Below are 17673 nucleotides of genomic sequence, written 5' to 3' on the forward strand. Positions count from 1 at the left end.
TGTGTGTGTGTGTGTGAGTGTGTGTGTGTGTGTATGTGTGTGCGTCCGTGTGTGTGTGTGTGTGTATGTGTGTGTGTGTGTGTGTGTGTGTGTGCGTCCGTGTGTGTGTGTGTGTGTGTGTGTGTGTGTGTGTGTGTGTGTGTGTGTGTATGTGTGTATGTGTGTATGTGTGTGTGTGTGTGTGTGTGTGTGTGTGTGTGTGTGTGCGTCCGTGTGTGTATGTATGTGTGTGTGTGTGTGTATGTGTGTATGTGTATGTGTGTGTGTGTGTGTGCGTCCGTGTGTGTGTGTGTGTGTGTGTGTGTATGTGCCAGGCCCCAGGGCAGTTCAGTGGGCCATGTGGAGTCAGTGCTGCAGTCGTTGGAGGAGGCCCAGGTCCAGCTGGAGGAGCTGTTCCACCAGAGGAAGATCAGGCTGGACGTCTATCTGCAGCTACGCATCCTACAGCAGTGTTCTCTGGAGGTGGGGCTGGGAGTGTGTGTGGAGGGGGGTTTCTGAGAGAGTGTGAGAGAGAGTGTTTGTGTTTGAGCTTTAGCTGGTCTCTGACCCTCACTACTGCCCCCTGTAGGTGTCAGGGGAGATGGAGGCATGGAAGCAGGACCTCCAGAAGCAGGCGCAGGACATCACCACAGAGAAGCTAACGCTAGCACAACCGCGGCTAGTGGAAGCTAACCAGGAGAAGCTAGCATTAGCGCAACCGCGGCTAGTGGATGCTAACCCAGAAGGGCTAACGTTAGCGCAGCAGCGCATACACAGACACATGGAGCGACGGCTAGCCATGAACAACATGACCTATGAGGTCGTACAGCAGGGTCACGACCTTCAGCAATACATCACCGAAGTACAGTCCTCAGGTAAGACAGAGATAGAGATGGAGAGAGGGAGAGAGAGAGAGGAAGGTACAGAAGGAGAGAGTGGGGAAAGAGATATTGAGAAAGACAGAGTGGGAGAGGAGAGGGGGAGTGAGAAGACAGAGAGAGGGGGGGGAGTAAGATAGACAGAGAGAGGGGGGGAGAGTAAGATAGACAGAGAGAGGGGGGGAGTAAGATAGACAGAGAGAGGGGGGAGAGTAAGATAGACAGAGGGAGGGGGGGAGAGTAAGATAGACAGAGAGAGGGGGGAGAGTAAGATAGACAGAGAGAGGGGGGAGAGTAAGATAGACAGAGGGAGGGGGGAGAGTAAGCTAGACAGAGAGAGGGGGGAGAGTAAGATAGACAAAGAGAGGGGGGAGAGTAAGATAGACAGAGAGAGGGGGGGAGTAAGATAGACAGAGAGAGGGGGGGGAGTAAGATAGACAGAGAAAGGGGGGAGAGTAAGATAGACAGAGAGAGGGGGGAGAGTAAGATAGACAGAGGGAGGGGGGGAGAGTAAGATAGACAGAGAGAGGGGGGAGAGTAAGATAGACAGAGAGAGGGAGAGGAGAGGGGGAGAGAGAAGACACAGAGAGGGGGGGAGTAAGATAGACAGAGAGAGGGGGGAGAGTAAGATAGACAGAGAGAGGGAGAGGAGAGGGGGAGAGAGAAGACAGAGAGTGGGGGAGAGTAAGATAGACAGAGAGAGGGGGTGAGAGTAAGATAGACAGAGAGAGGGAGAGGAGAGGGGGAGAGAGAAGACAGAGAGAGGGGGGGAGAGTAAGATAGACAGAGAGAGGGAGAGGAGAGGGGGAGAGAGAAGACAGAGAGTGGGGGAGAGTAAGATAGACAAAGAGAGGGGGTGAGAGTAAGATAGACAGAGAGAGGGAGAGGAGAGGGGGAGAGAGAAGACAGAGAGAGGGGGGAGAGTAAGATAGACAGAGAGAGGGGAGAGAGTAAGATAGACAGAGAGAGGGAGAGGAGAGGAGGAGAAATATTTTTATTGGTAATGCTTTTCAATGCATTGTGGGATCTAGGGTGTGTAAGCTTGAAAATAATGAATGGGAGTCACTCACCAAAAAAAACTGTGAGCAATCTAACAGCATTTTTCTGTTTAACCCTGACATATTTCACTGAGAAAATGAGTCATGTTTCAGTCTGTACCCTGTCTTCCCCTCTGGGCATTTAGCCAGTTAGCAAAGACGACGTATGACAACAGCTAATGTGATTGGTCAAAGTGCCCCTGTGTAGAGTGCAGTCAGACTGCAAAGTGATACGCCTCGCTCTGTTCATTCAGCCATTCCTCACCTATAACATATCTCCTCCTCCTTGACTTGAACAGACTGGTAGAGAGAGTGAGGTACTGTATAGTTGGAATGTTCGGGGCGAGGGAACAAGGGATTCATCGTATGAACAAGTATGAAGGAGAGGCTGAGAGAGAGATGGGAGGAATAAGAGAGGGAGGAAGAGAGAAGAGGGGAGAGAGACATGGGAGGAATATGAGAGGGAGGAAGAGAGAAGAGGGGAGAGAGATTCAAATGAAGAAAAATATGGAAAGGCTGGGAGAAAGAGGAAGAGGGAACGATGGGGTGAATGTGAGGAAGAGGAGCGAGATGGGGTGAATGTGAAGAAGAGGAGAGAGATGGGGTGAACGTGAAGAAGAGGAGAGAGATGGGGTGAATGTGAGGAAGAGGAGAGAGATGGGGTGAATGTGAAGAAGAGGAGAGAGATGGGGTGAATGTGAGGAAGAGGAGAGAGATGGGGTGAACGTGAAGAAGAGGAGAGAGATGGGGTGAATGTGAGGAAGAGGAGAGAGATGGGGTGAATGTGAAGAAGAGGAGAGAGATGGGGTGAATGTGAGGAAGAGGAGAGAGATGGGGTGAATGTGAAGAAGAGGAGAGCGATGGGGTGAATGTGAGGAAGAGGAGAGAGATGGGGTGAATGTGAGGAAGAGGAGAGAGATGGGGTGAATGTGAAGAAGGGGAGAGAGATGGGGTGAATGTGAGGAAGAGGAGAGAGATGGGGTGAATGTGAGGAAGAGGAGAGAGATGGGGTGAATGTGAGGAAGAGGAGAGAGATGGGGTGAATGTGAAGAAGAGGAGAGAGATGGGGTGAATGTGAGGAAGAGGAGAGAGATGGGGTGAATGTGAGGAAGAGGAGAGAGATGGGGTGAATGTGAGGAAGAGGAGAGAGATGGGGTGAATGTGAAGAAGAGGAGAGCGATGGGGTGAATGTGAGGAAGAGGAGAGAGATGGGGTGAATGTGAAGAAGAGGAGAGAGATGGGGTGAATGTGAGGAAGAGGAGAGAGATGGGGTGAATGTGAAGAAGGGGAGAGAGATGGGGTGAATGTGAGGAAGAGGAGAGAGATGGGGTGAATGTGAGGAAGAGGAGAGAGATGGGGTGAATGTGAGGAAGAGGAGAGAGATGGGGTGAATGTGAGGAAGAGGATAGAGATGGGGTGAATGTGAGGAAGAGGAGAGAGATGGGGTGAATGGGAAGAAGAGGAGAGAGAGATGGGGAAACATTCAGAGTGATTGGGTGTGGGGAGGGGGAGGGAAGGGGATTGGGGTTACCATGGAAACTGCTTTCTCAAGCGCACAGCTGGTCCCTATGGAAACGTACATATTGAATTTACCATGGAGACGACCGCTCACAGTCAGACTGTGAGGGGAATTCAGACCCGAACCATCCCAGGGTAACCACACACACACAGATGGACGCTCATACATATGCACTGATGCGCACGTGCACATAATACACACATGCACTAATACACTCACACACACAATTTCTTGCATCCATCGTCTCTCCTCTACTGCTTCTCAAACCCCATTGGAGAAGAAGGTCAGAGGGGAGGAACCTTCTCCTGGAATACAGTTGACAAAGGATGTGAGGAAATAGGAGGCGAGGACATAGGATATGAGGAATCACAGAAAGACTAATGAAGAGCCAGATTTCTTTCGGAAGGTCTCTTCCAACGTGACATCATGGCTTAGCACCATCTAGTGGTGAACAGTATACACTCTGTATAGTCATCAAACATACACACACATAGGGATGGGATATTTTTCACATAGATAAGTTGTGTGTGTGTGTGTGTATGTGTGTGTGTTCCAGGTATTCAGCTGACTGCTGAGGGGGAGACTGATCTGTCCTCTCAGGTGGAGGGGCTCCATCAGCTTCTACAGGACAAGCAGAAGGAGCTGCACCAGATAGTCGAACACACACACACACACCTGGAGCAGGGCTTGCAGCTACGCCACCTACAGAGTCAGGTCAACCAGGTAAACACACACACACACACACACACACACACCTGGAGGAAGGCTTGCAGCTACGCCACCTACAGAGTCAGGTCAACCAGGTAAACACACACATACACACCTGGAGCAGGGCTTGCAGCTACGCCACCTACAGAGTCAGGTCAACCAGGTAAACACACACACACACACACACACACACACCTGGAGCAGGGCTTGCAGCTACGCCACCTACAGAGTCAGGTCAACCAGGTAAACACACACACACACACACACACACACACACACACACACCTGGAGCAGGGCTTGCAGCTACGCCACCTACAGAGTCAGGTCAACCAGGTAAACACACACACACACACACACACACACACACCTGGAGCAGGGCTTGCAGCTACGCCACCTACAGAGTCAGGTCAACCAGGTAAACACACACACACACACACCTGGAGCAGGGCGTGCAGCTACGCCACCTACAGAGTCAGGTCAACCAGGTAAACACACACACACACACACCTGGAGCAGGGCGTGCAGCTACGCCACCTACAGAGTCAGGTCAACCAGGTAAACACACACACACCTGGAGCAGGGCTTGCAGCTACGCCATCTACAGAGTCAGGTCAACCAGGTAAACACACACACACACACTCACACACACACACACACACACACACCTGGAGCAGGGCTTGCAGCTACGCCATCTACAGAGTCAGGCCAACTAGGTAAACACAGACACACACACACACACACACACACACACCTGGAGCAGGGCTTGCAGCTACGCCACCTACAGAGTCAGGTCAACCAGGTAAACACACACACACGAACACACACACGAGTAGCACGCAAACTCACACATCCACTTACGAACACACACACGCACGTATATAATGTGTATATGTACTGTATATGACCTTGGCCTCATGTCCACTTCCAGGTTCAACCGTAACCACAAACAGGTACACACACAAACACACACTCCCACACATGAACAGAAACCTGCACAGACACACACACACACACACACACACACACACACACACACACACACACACACACACACACATATATGTATATAACGTTTATATGTAATGTTTATCTATATGTGTGTGTGTGTGTTCCCAGGTGCTGGGCTGGATCAGTGAAGGAGAGGTGATGTTGTCTTCCTGTATGGTGAACTCCAGCTCTCTGTCCGAGGCTGAACAGCTACAGAGAGAACATGAGCGCCTCCAACAGGCCATAGAGGTAACTACACCCACCGCAAACCAGTCACTGTAATGCAAACAAACTCTATTGACATAAAGCAATGTTGTCAAATCAGTTTTTATAAGTGTTCCTCTATCTCTTTGTATCTCCCCCTCGCCCCCATTTGGTCCCTCTCTACCCTTTCCCCCTCCCCTTCTCCTCCCCCCAGTCTCTGCTTCATGCTGACTCTCTCCAGAGGACCCACCAGGTGGCGCTGGCGCTGCAGCAGCGGGCAGAGCTGCTGGTGAGGGCGGGCCACTACGACCCAGAGGCAGTGAGGGCGTGTGCCCAGACGGTGGCGCTACACTGGCAGACCCTGATGCTGCGAATGGAGGACCGCCTCAAACTGGTCAACGCCTCCGCAGCCTTCTACCGGACCTCACAACAGGTGAGTCAGAGTCACTATCTCCTTATCAACCTCAACCCTAACCCTTGTGTCCACACCCACGTTCAACCCTAACCCTCGTGTCCACACCCACGTTCAACCCTAACCCTTGTGTCCACACCCACGTTCAACCCTAACCCTCGTGTCCACACCCACGTTCAACCCTAACCCTCGTGTCCACACCCACGTTCAACCCTAACCACAAACCTAATCCCCACACCTCTTGTAGCCTCAGCCCAGGATTTAATAACCAGCTGTAATAGCAGGCTATAATAACCTGCTGTAATAGCAGGCTATAATAACCTGCTGTAATAACAGGCTATAATAACCAGCTGTAATAACAGGCTATAATAACCAGCTGTAATAGCAGGCTATAATAACCAGCTGTAATAACAGGCTATAATAACCTGCTGTAATAGCAGGCTATAATAACCTGCTGTAATAACAGGCTATAATAACCAGCTGTAATAACATGCTATAATAACCAGCTGTAATAGCAGGCTATAATAACCAGCTGTAATAGCATGCTATAATATCCAGCTGTAATAGCAGGCTATAATAACCAGCTGTAATAGCAGGCTATAATAACCAGCTGTAATAGCAAGATTTAATAACCAGCTGTAATAGCAGGCTATAATAACCTGCTGTAATAGCAGGCTATAATAACCAGCTGTAATAGCAGACTATAATAACCAGTTGTAATAGCAGGCTAAAAATAAACAGTTATAATAGCAGACTATAATAACCAACTGTAATAGCAGGCTATAATAACCAGCTGTAATAACATGCTATAATAACCAGCTGTAATAACAGGCTATAATAACCAGCTGTAATAACAGGCTATAATAACCGGCTGTAATAACAGGCTATAATAACCAGCTGTAATAACATGCTATAATAACCAGCTGTAATAGCAGGCTATAATAACCAGCTGTAATAACATGCTATAATAACCAGCTGTAATAGCAGGCTATAATAACCAGCTGTAATAACATGCTATAATAACCAGCTGTAATAGCAGGCTATAATAACCAGCTGTAATAGCAGGCTACCAGCTGTAATAACAGGCTATAATAACCAGCTGTAATAACAGGCTATAATAACCAGCTGTAATATCAGGATTTAATAACCGGCTGTAATAACAGGCTATAATAACCAGCTGTAATAGCAGGCTATAATAACCAGCTGTAATAACAGGCTATAATAACCAGCTGTAATAGCATGATTTAATAACCAGCTGTAATAACAGGCTATAATAACCAGCTGTAATAACAGGCTATAATAACCAGCTGTAATAGCAGACTATAATAACCAGCTGTAATAGCAGGCTATAATAACCAGCTGTAATAACAGGCTATAATAACCAGCTGTAATAACAGGCTATAATAACCAGCTGTAATATCAGGATTTAATAACCAGCTGTAATAGCAGGCTATAATAACCAGCTGTAATATCAGGATTTAATAACCAGCTGTAATAGCAGTGGCTGGAGATCCAGCACCATTCAATCGGACAGAGACATCATTGGAATTCAGAGGTTCAGCACCACATGGCAGTGGACAGCGACCATGTGTATATACTCAGGCATACTGTATGCTTGTTTCCCCCCAGGTATGTGGTGTGTTGGAGAGCCTGGAACAGGAGTATCGTAGGGACGAAGACTGGTGTGGTGGCGGAGAGAGGCAGGGGAGCAGGGGCCAGCCGGAGCACCTCATTCCCCTCATCAACAAACACATGGAACAAAAAGAAGCCTTCCTCAAGGTACAGAGAGAGAGAGAAAGAGAGCGAGAGAGAGAGGACAGAAAGCGAGAGGAAAGAAAGACAGAGAGAGGACAGAAAGACGAAGCGAGGACAGAAAGGCAGAGATATGACAGAAAGATGGATAGAGGACAGAAAGATGGATAGAGGACAGAAAGATGGATAGAGGACAGAAAGACGGATAGAGGACAGAAAGACGGATTGAGGACAGAAAGACGGATTGAGGACAGAAAGACGGATCGAGGACAGAAAGATGGATAGAGGACAGAAAGATGGATAGAGGACAGAAAGACGGATCGAGGACAGAAAGACGGATAGAGGACAGAAAGATGGATAGAGGACAGAAAGACGGATGGATGATGGTAAAGAGACAGTTTTTAGCTACAGTCTCTGTTGGTATGTTTTAACCCCTTGTTTCCTGCAGGCATGCACCCTGGCCAGACGCAACGCAGAGGTCTTCCTCAAGTACATCCACCGCAACAGCGTTACTATGGCAACCATCTCCGGGCACAGTGCAGGCGCAGAGGTCACTGGTCACTCCCGTGTGCCTGAGCAGCAGGTCAAAGGTGAGCCAACACACAGTTACATTACACATGAACACATATACACACACACACACACACACACACACAGAGAGACAGAAGAGCATCCGTATGCATGATGATGATATTTCTGCCACTGTGTTTATACCTGGCAGTTTAAATGTGTGTTCCTCTTATAGGTATCCTCAGTGAGCTCCTGCAGAGGGAGAACAGGGTTCTACATTTCTGGACTCTGAAGAAGCGTCGTCTGGACCAGTGTCAACAGTACCTGCTGTTCCAGAGCCACACCCAACAGGTGAGTTTGCCACGCCTCCTTTAGATGAGTCCACACCCAACAGGTGAGTTTGCCACACCTCCTTTAGATGAGTCCACACCCAGTTTGGGAAACCTGAGTTTGAGATGTAGAATTATGACAGAACCATGTTGGCACCCAGACAATTACATTACCCTGAAAATGGTTTGTCCTCCTCTCTCTCTCTGACTCTCTGTCTCTGTTTCTCTCCCTCTCTCCCTCTCTTTCTCTCCCTCTCTCCCTCTCTCTCTCTCCCTCTCTCTCTATCTCTCTCTCTGTCTCTCTGTCTCTCTCTCTCTCTCTCTCTGTCTCTGTGTCTCTTTTTCTCTGTCTCTCTCTCTCTCTCTCTTTCTCTCTCTCTCTCTCTCTCTCTCTCTCTCTCTCTCTAGGCGTTGGATTGGCTGCAACAGAGTGGTGAGCACTACCTGTCCACTCACACATCGCCAGGGGCAACCAGTGCAGAGACCCAGGACCTGCTGGCTCAACACAGGGAATTCTGTATTTCGGCTAAGGTGAACACACACACACACACACACACACACACACACACACACACACCACACACACACAGACCCACTCACATACACAAATGCTTACTCACACACTACAAAGGTGATGTGTATATCAGAACAGTTCCCACAATCCATTTCTCCCCTCTACCTCCTCCCAGCACACTCAGGAGAAGGTGCACCTGCTGATTCAGCTGGCAGAGAGCATGCTGGGTAAGGGCCACTCCCACAGGGTGGAGCTACGGAGGTGTGTGTCGACGGTGGACAAGCGCTACCGAGAGTTCTCCATGCGCATGGGCCAGTACCGGAACACACTGGAGACGGCACTGGGAGGCTGCACTCAGGTGTGTGTGAGGGTTGGAGTGTGTGTTTCTTGATGACTAGTTGCTTTCCATGTGTGTGAGGGTGACTGAATGTGTTTGGCTGGTGGGTGTATGTGTGTGTGAGGGTGACTGAATGTGTTCGGCTGGTGGGTGTATGTGTGTGTGAGGGTGACTGAATGTGTTTGGCTGGTGGGTGTATTGTGTGTGAGGGTGACTGAATGTGTTCGGCTGGTGGGTGTATGTGTGTGTGAGGGTGACTGAATGTGTTCGGCTGGTGGGTGTATTGTGTGTGTGAGGGTGACTGAATGTGTTTGGCTGGTGGGTGTATGTGTGTGTGTGTATCAGATTCCAGGTCAATCAGAGTTAGATTGATTTATGCATGGGCTTTTTGCCATGTCTGTTTCCTTCATGTCAATGAAGTTCTCTGAGTGGTATTGAATTGTCTCTGTGTACGGTGTCCCCTGTAGGACAATAAGGACGTGGAGCTGGAGCTCATCCCCAACAGCCTCTCTGACTCTGACCCCGAAGTGAACCTGAACGACCCTAACCACGAGGTCAGCGACGAGAAGAGGAGGACGGCCAGGAAGAAAGAGTGAGTCCAACAGAGAAAGAGAGAGAATGAGAGAGAGGGGGAAACGGAGAGAGGGTACGTGTGTGTGTGTGTGTGTGTGTGTGTGTGTGTGTGTGTGTGTGTGTGTGTGTATGTGTGTGTGTGTGTGTGTGTGTGTGTGTGTGAGAGAGAGAGAAGAGGGAGAGACAGAGAGATAGTGGGATAATTGTATTTATTGAAAAAGAAGCCAGTTTCTTGGTACTCCTACAGGTATATCATGTCAGAGCTTCTCCAGACGGAGAGGGTGTATGTGAAGGATCTGCAGGAGTGTATTGATACCTACCTGTGGGAGATGACCAGTGGCTCTGAAGAGATCCCCACCAGGATCGCCAACAAGGATGACGTTGTCTTTGGGAACATCCAGGACATTTATGAGTTCCATAACAGGTGTGTATATCACAGTCTGTATAACACAAGCTGTGTGTAATGTATGGTGTTTAGCACATATCATTAAATAGAACACAAATGGAATTTATCCCGAGCCAATATGGCCGCCATTATCCCATTCTAGAGTTCTGCAGGTCTATGACATTATACTGTATGTCTCTATGGTATAGCACAGAGGTATTAAAATATTACCTTACCAGGTCCTGACTCCTGCTGCTTTTCTGTTCTACCTGATAATTAATTGCACCCTCATGGTGTCTCAGGTCTGAATCAGTCACTGCTTAGAGGGAAAAATTAAAAAAGCAATGGAACTGGCTTCAAGGTCCATGTTTGTGTTTGAGGGGTGTAGGCACAGCATAACAGATGTGTGTATAGTGTATAATGATGGTTTGTGTTTTGTTGCAGTATTTTCCTGAAGGAGCTGGAGAACTACGAACAGCTACCTGAGGATGTGGGTCACTGCTTCGTCACCTGGGTAACCACCAAGACATTATGTCTGATAGAGAGAGAGAGAGAGAGAGGACACATTGGAAAGAATTAACAAAAGAACAGAGCAAACTAGAATGCTATTTGGCCCTGAACAGAAAGTACACAGTGGCAGAATACCTGACCCCTGTGACTGACCCAAACTTAAGGAAAGCTTTGATTATGTACAGACTCAGTGAGCATAGCCTTGCTATTGAGAAAGGCCGCCGTAGGTAGACATGGCTCTCAAGAGAAGACAGGCTATGTGCTCACTGCCCACAAAATGAGGTGGAAACTGAGCTGCACTTCCTAACCTCCTGCCCAATGTATGACCATATTAGAGACACATATTTCCCTCAGAAAACAAACCCAATTTTGATAAACTCCCATATCTACTGGGTGAAATTCCACAGTGTGCCATCACAGCAGCAAGACGTGTGACCTGTTGCCACAAGATAAGGTCAAGCAGTGAAGAACAAACACCATTTTAAATACAACCCATATCTATGTTTATTTATTTTCCCTTGTGTACTTTAACCATTTGTACATTGTTACAATACTGTATATATATATATATATAATATGACATTTGTAATGTCGTTATTGTTTTGAAACGGGTAATGTTTACTGTTAATTTTTATTGTCTATTTCACTTTTGTATATTATCTACCTCACTTGCTTTGGCAATGTTAACATATGTTTCCCATGCCAATAAAGCCCCTTGAATTGAATTGAGAGAGAGAGGGAGAGAGAGAGAGAGTGTGTTTGTGTTCCAATGAATCACAGTACTGCGGAAGTGTTGTCTGAACCTCAACTTTTCTCTCTCTCTCTCCCTCTCTCTCTCTCTCTCTCTCTCTCTCTCTCTCTCTCTCACTCTCTCTCTCTCTCTCTCTCTCTCTCTCAGGCAGATAAGTTCCACATGTATGTGACGTATTGTAGAAATAAACCAGACTCCAGCGTTCTGATCCAGCAACATGGGGCAGGCTTCTTTCAGGTGACACTCTCCATTTCCCTTCTTCTTTCTTTTTCTCTCTCTCTTTCTCTCACTCTCTTTTCCACATCTGAGCATAATACAGTTAGTCTGTAGATGGCGATCATTGTTCAGTGTAGCGTCTCTGCAGCCCTGATTTTACGCTGTGTGTGTATGTGTGTAGGAGGTCCAGAGGAGACATGGTCTTGCTAACTCCATCTCCTCAGCGCTCATCAAGCCAGTTCAGCGCATCACCAAGTACCAGCTCCTTCTCAAGGTACAGAACATGAGAAATACTGATGTGTGTTGGTTTAACAAGACACTATTCTTATGCTCTCTGTCTCGCTGTCTCTCTGTCTCGCTGTATCTCTGTCTCACTGTCTCGCTGTCTGTCTGTCTGTCTGTCTGTCCAGGAGTTGTTGGCGTGTTGTGAGGAGGGAAAAGGCGAGATCAAGGAGGGTCTGGATGTCATGCTGAGTGTTCCAAAGCGAGCCAACGATGCCATGCATGTTAGCATGCTAGAGGGTGAGCTGATGTCACATCCTGCTGTATGATGTCACTTATTGTTCTATGATGTCGCTTCCTGCTGTATGATGTCACTTTCTGCTGTATGATGTACCATCCTGCTGTATGATGTACCATCCTGCTGTATGATGTAACATCCTGCTGTAAGATGTGACATGACTTCCTGCTGTATTCCTATCCCAGGTCTGGAGGAGGGCTTGGAGGTGCAGGGAGAGCTGCTCCTGCAGGATACCTTCCAGGTGTGGGATCCTAAATCCCTTATCAGGAAAGGCCGGGAACGCCACCTGTTCCTGTTCGAGCTCTCGCTGGTCTTCAGTAAAGAGATAAAGGACTCCTCCGGACGTATCAAGTACCTCTACAAGAGCAGGCTGAGGGTACTATACTATACTATACTATACTATACTATACTACTCTATAGCATACCATACCATATCATACTATACAATACTATACCGTACTATAGCATACTATACTATACCATATCATACTATACCATACTATACCATACCATATCATACTATACCTTACCATATCATACTATACCATACTATACTATACTAAAGCATACCATACTATACAATACTATACCGTACTATAGCATACTATACCATATCATACTATACCATACTATACTATACTAAAGCATACCATACTATACAATACTATACCGTACTATAGCATACTATACCATATCATACTATACCATACTATACTATACCATATCATACTATACCATACTATACTATACCATACAATATCATACTATACCATATCATACTATACCATACTATACCATACTATACCATATCATATCATGCTATACCATATCATACTATACCATACTATACTATACTATACCATACCATGTCATACCATATCATACTATACCATACCATATCATACTATACCATACTATACTATACCATATCATACTATACCATACTATACTATACCATACCATATCATACTATACCATATCATACTATACCATACTATACCATACTATACCATATCATATCATGCTATACCATATCATACTATACCATACTATACTATACTATACTATACCATACCATGTCATACCATACCATGCTATACTATACTATACCGTACTATAGCATACTATACCATATCATACTATACCATGCTATACTATACTATACCGTACTATAGCATACTATACCATATCATACTATACCGTATCATACTATACCATGCTATACTATACTATACCGTACTATAGCATACTATACCATATCATACTATACCATGCTATACTATACTATACCGTACTATAGCATACTATACCATATCATACTATACCGTATCATACTATACCATGCTATACTATACTATACCGTACTATAGCATACTATACCATATCATACTATACCGTATCATACTATACCATACTATACTATACTATACCATACCATACTATAATATACTATACAAATATCATACCATACTGTACTAATACCATACTATACCATACTATACTATACCATACCATAAAATACCATGCCATACCATACAATACTAAACTAATACCATACTATACAATACCATACTATACCATACCATACTATACCATACCATACTATATCATTCTATACTATACCATACCATACTATACAATACTATACTATAGCATGCAATACCATACTATACCATACTATACTATGCCATGCTATACCATACTACACCATACCATACCATACTATACTATACCATGCTATACCATATTATACAATACTATACCATACCATACTATACAATACTATACCATAAACATAGTAATACACATATAAAATATTAGTCTACCACACCAGGTACCTCTGCAATAGCAGCCTGAGGGTATGGCTACAACACGTATATACTTTCATGCATTCTACATCCCATATACCCCACCTCGTTTCCCAAAGGAAACATTAACTGCCTTGTGTCCTCTTCCAGACGTCAGAGTTGGGGGTGACAGAGCATATTGAGGGGGACCCCTGTAAGTTTGCTCTGTGGGTGGGCCGTACCCCCACCTCGGACAACAAGACCGTCCTCAAGGTAACAGCCAAATATATTCTCAAGTGCACTCTCCTACTGCCTTTCATCTCTGGTGAACCTTTTCATGTGCACTCTCCAACTGCATATCAGTGCTAGAGGCATCACTACAGACTCGGGTTTGATTCCAGGCTGTATCACAACCGGCCGTGATTGGGAGTCCCATAGGGTGGCGCACAATTGGCATTGCGAAGCCCGGGTTAGGGCTTGGCCCGGGGTAGGCTGTCATTGTAGATAATACATTGTTCTTAACTGACTTGCCTAGTTAAATAAAGGTTCAATAAACAATTAAAACATCTCTGGTGAACCTTTTCACGTGCACTCTGAACCTTTTCACGTGCACTCTCCTCTGATGTGGCTTCTGTTGTGCTTTCCTATATTTACTTTACTATCTGTTTGTCTCGTTTTATCACTATCTCCTGCCCTCCCCCTTCTCTCTCTCCCTTTCTCACTCCCCTCCCGTTCTCTATCTCTCTCTCTATCACCCTCCCTCCCTCCCTCCCTCCCTCTCTCTATCACCCTCCCTCCCTCCCTCCCTCCCTCCCTCCCTCCCTCCCTCTCTCTCTCCCCCTCCCTCCCTCCCTCCCATCCATCCCTCCCCAGGCCTCATCTCTGGAGCTGAAGCAGGAGTGGGTACGTAGCGTGCGTCAGGTGATCCAGGAGAGACGTGGCCATCTGAGAGGAGCGCTGAGGGAGCCCATCCCCCTCCCCAAGACCCCCGCCCCCACCCTGGTCCGCACGCGCAGCATCAACAGGAGGTTTGTACATACATGCACACACACAGCCCACTTCCTCTCTTGTCTCTTGTACTGCTAAGGTGGTTGTACAGTTTGTATTACTTGCATGACAGAGCTGTGGGTTTGAGTGTTTTTATTATAGAATTAGGAATTATAATACCAGAATGGTCAGGAACATTCTTATGTTGGGATAAATGTCAGACATTTTGGTCAGGGAGTTGGTCAAACATGGTTTGCCAGTGTTGTGATAAGATATTGTGTTAAATAATACATTTTAATAATTTATCTGCACTGTTTATTAGCTAGCTAGCCAGCCAGTTTTAGAGGAATGATTCCATGAATGATTCAAATGAAATGCTAATATGCCAACATTCCATTCAAACAATGCAGTCACTCCACAGCCACACTGGCTGCATCAGTTGATGATTCTGTTGATGATATTTACAAGTGTAAATACAACATGTTCTGATATTGTATCATATAATAGCACTCTCAGCTTTCCAGGAAAGGAAACATTTAGACATTTATGGTCTGTTTACATATATTTTATTTATAATTATATAACAATATTTTAGGTTGACAATAATTCTATTACACAATTTGTGATATATCACATGCCTTACTTTTATTCTCCTTCATCAGTAAAATCAGGATTATGTCTCTACTGCCATTCATTCACATTATACTGGGTTGGATTTCTCCCTGTCCAATATGGCTGCCATTCACTCACATTAGACTGGGTTGGATTTCTCCCTGTCCAATATGGCTGCCATTCACTCACATTAGACTGGGTTGGATTTCTCCCTGTCCAATATGGCTGCCATTCATTCACATTAGACTGGGTGGGATTTCTCCCTGTCCAATATGGCTGCCATTCATTCACATTAGACTGGGTTGGATTTCTCCCTGTCCAATATGGCTGCCATTCATTCACATTAGACTGGGTTGGATTTCTCCCTGTCCAATATGGCTGCCATTCATTCACATTAGACTGGGTTGGATTTCTCCCTGTCCAATATGGCTGCCATTCATTCACATTAGACTGGGTGGGATTTCTCCCTGTCCAATATGGCTGCCATTCATTCACATTAGACTGGGTGGGATTTCTCCCTGTCCAATATGGCTGCCATTCATTCACATTAGACTGGGTTGGATTTCTCTCTGTCCAATATGGCTGCCATTCATTCACATTAGACTGGGTGGGATTTCTCCCTGTCCAATATGGCTGCCATTTTCACCCCATTCTGGAACTTTGATAGGATCTCTATGGGTTTTATTATGTAAGTTTAATCAGTTTGTGCGGTGCGTATCATGATATTTTTGATGTGTACGCGTCACCCCCCAGAGACACCAATGAGGATGCAGACAGCCTGGGAGATGCCAGCAGCCAGCCGGACACCGTCTCCATTGCCTCCCGCACCTCTCAGAACACAGCAGACAGCGACAAGGTAGAGACAGACTACACTACCCAGCAGCCACCACTGTTTACACAAAAAGTACCCAAGAGTGATCTGTTCTGAGTGTGTATATATACTCATACAGAGACTCTAAGAGCTTCTAAGAGTGTATGAGTTTTTATTGACGTTCTATGAGTGTAGGGACTTCCTTTGCTAATGGAACATAGCCACTGCCAAGCCTGAGGCAGGGTTGTTTCTGACGCATACAGTCCACATTCAAAGTTCCCAAAAGCCAAACGTCAAAAACATTCAATGAGATCCAAGGATATGGTGCAACAAAATAGATGATTGATTTTTCTTATATCTAACTAAAGTGATTCTCTAATCAACTTAAGGCATAGATTACTTGACATGAAAATGCATATTATGTTATGTTTCTATGGCTGGTCAAAACTCTAAACCATCTAGCTAGGACTCCCTCCACCCCCGAAGGCCCAACTTCCTGTCTTTATCCTACCACTAACACACTTACCACAGTACAATGAATGGGCAAGAGGGGGGGCAGAAACTAAGTTACACTAATAACAAATTAATATACCTCAACCAGGGAAATATAAATCATAAAGGTACCTAATAATTCATCACATACATTCATATATTTACACACAGATACATGGAGCTCTGTATGTTCTGTCTTTTATCCAACTATGTCTAAATCGGCTCTAACATACCGGCCCCTAATTGTTAACTGCACTGACACACGCCTCCACCACACGCCCCATTAGCCAGGAGTTCCTTGGAGCTGTGTCATCCACGATGGAAACAAGGTCACCAGGACTGAAGTTTCTCTTAGTTTTCTTCCACTTGTTCCACTCCTGCATAAGTGGAAGATACTCCCTGATTCATTGCTTCCAGAAGAGGTCAGTGATATATTGTACTTGCTTCCATCTCCTTGGCGAGTATAGGTCTCCTCTCTGGAATAGTCCTGGTGGCAGGACTGGCTTTGTTTTCAGATAAAGTGGATGGTTCGGAGTCTGGGGTTTTAGATCATTAGGGTAATTTGTTACAGTTGTGATTGGTCTGTCGTTCATGATCGCCTCAACTTCACACAAGGCTGTCTGCAAAGCCTCATCATCCAGTACTTGCTCTTTAAGGACTAAATAGAGGATATTTTTCAACCTCTCCCATACCCCCCATGGTGGGCTCCAGAGGGAGGGTTGAATGACCAATCCACTCCTTCCTTCAGTAATGCATTTTGAATCTTGTTGTGAACCAGCTCTTTCAACGCTTCTCCTAGCTCTCTGTGTGTTCCAACAAAGTTGGTGCCATTGTCGGTTCTGATACTTGTCACTGGGCCTCTT

The 17673-nt window shown here is 45.9% G+C and overlaps 1 protein-coding gene across 1 annotated transcript in view; it reads left to right on the forward strand.

Moving 5' to 3' along the window:
* The window catches only part of LOC110527243 (kalirin), a 67371-nt gene that overhangs the window by 26640 nt on the left and 23058 nt on the right, over nt 1-17673 (forward strand). The window contains exons 14-33 of the mRNA XM_036951878.1: nt 315-462; nt 569-854; nt 3970-4136; nt 5238-5357; nt 5527-5745; nt 7354-7503; nt 7925-8066; nt 8222-8337; nt 8724-8846; nt 9005-9187; nt 9634-9758; nt 9987-10163; nt 10569-10638; nt 11533-11622; nt 11783-11875; nt 12012-12123; nt 12307-12497; nt 14080-14181; nt 14782-14936; nt 16261-16363. Coding sequence (XP_036807773.1) covers nt 315-462; nt 569-854; nt 3970-4136; nt 5238-5357; nt 5527-5745; nt 7354-7503; nt 7925-8066; nt 8222-8337; nt 8724-8846; nt 9005-9187; nt 9634-9758; nt 9987-10163; nt 10569-10638; nt 11533-11622; nt 11783-11875; nt 12012-12123; nt 12307-12497; nt 14080-14181; nt 14782-14936; nt 16261-16363 — 2872 coding nt within the window. The remainder of the gene's footprint in view (nt 1-314; nt 463-568; nt 855-3969; nt 4137-5237; nt 5358-5526; nt 5746-7353; nt 7504-7924; nt 8067-8221; nt 8338-8723; nt 8847-9004; nt 9188-9633; nt 9759-9986; nt 10164-10568; nt 10639-11532; nt 11623-11782; nt 11876-12011; nt 12124-12306; nt 12498-14079; nt 14182-14781; nt 14937-16260; nt 16364-17673) is intronic.

This window comes from Oncorhynchus mykiss, chromosome 18, assembly GCF_013265735.2.
Source record: "Oncorhynchus mykiss isolate Arlee chromosome 18, USDA_OmykA_1.1, whole genome shotgun sequence".
Lineage (NCBI taxonomy): Eukaryota > Metazoa > Chordata > Actinopteri > Salmoniformes > Salmonidae > Oncorhynchus > Oncorhynchus mykiss.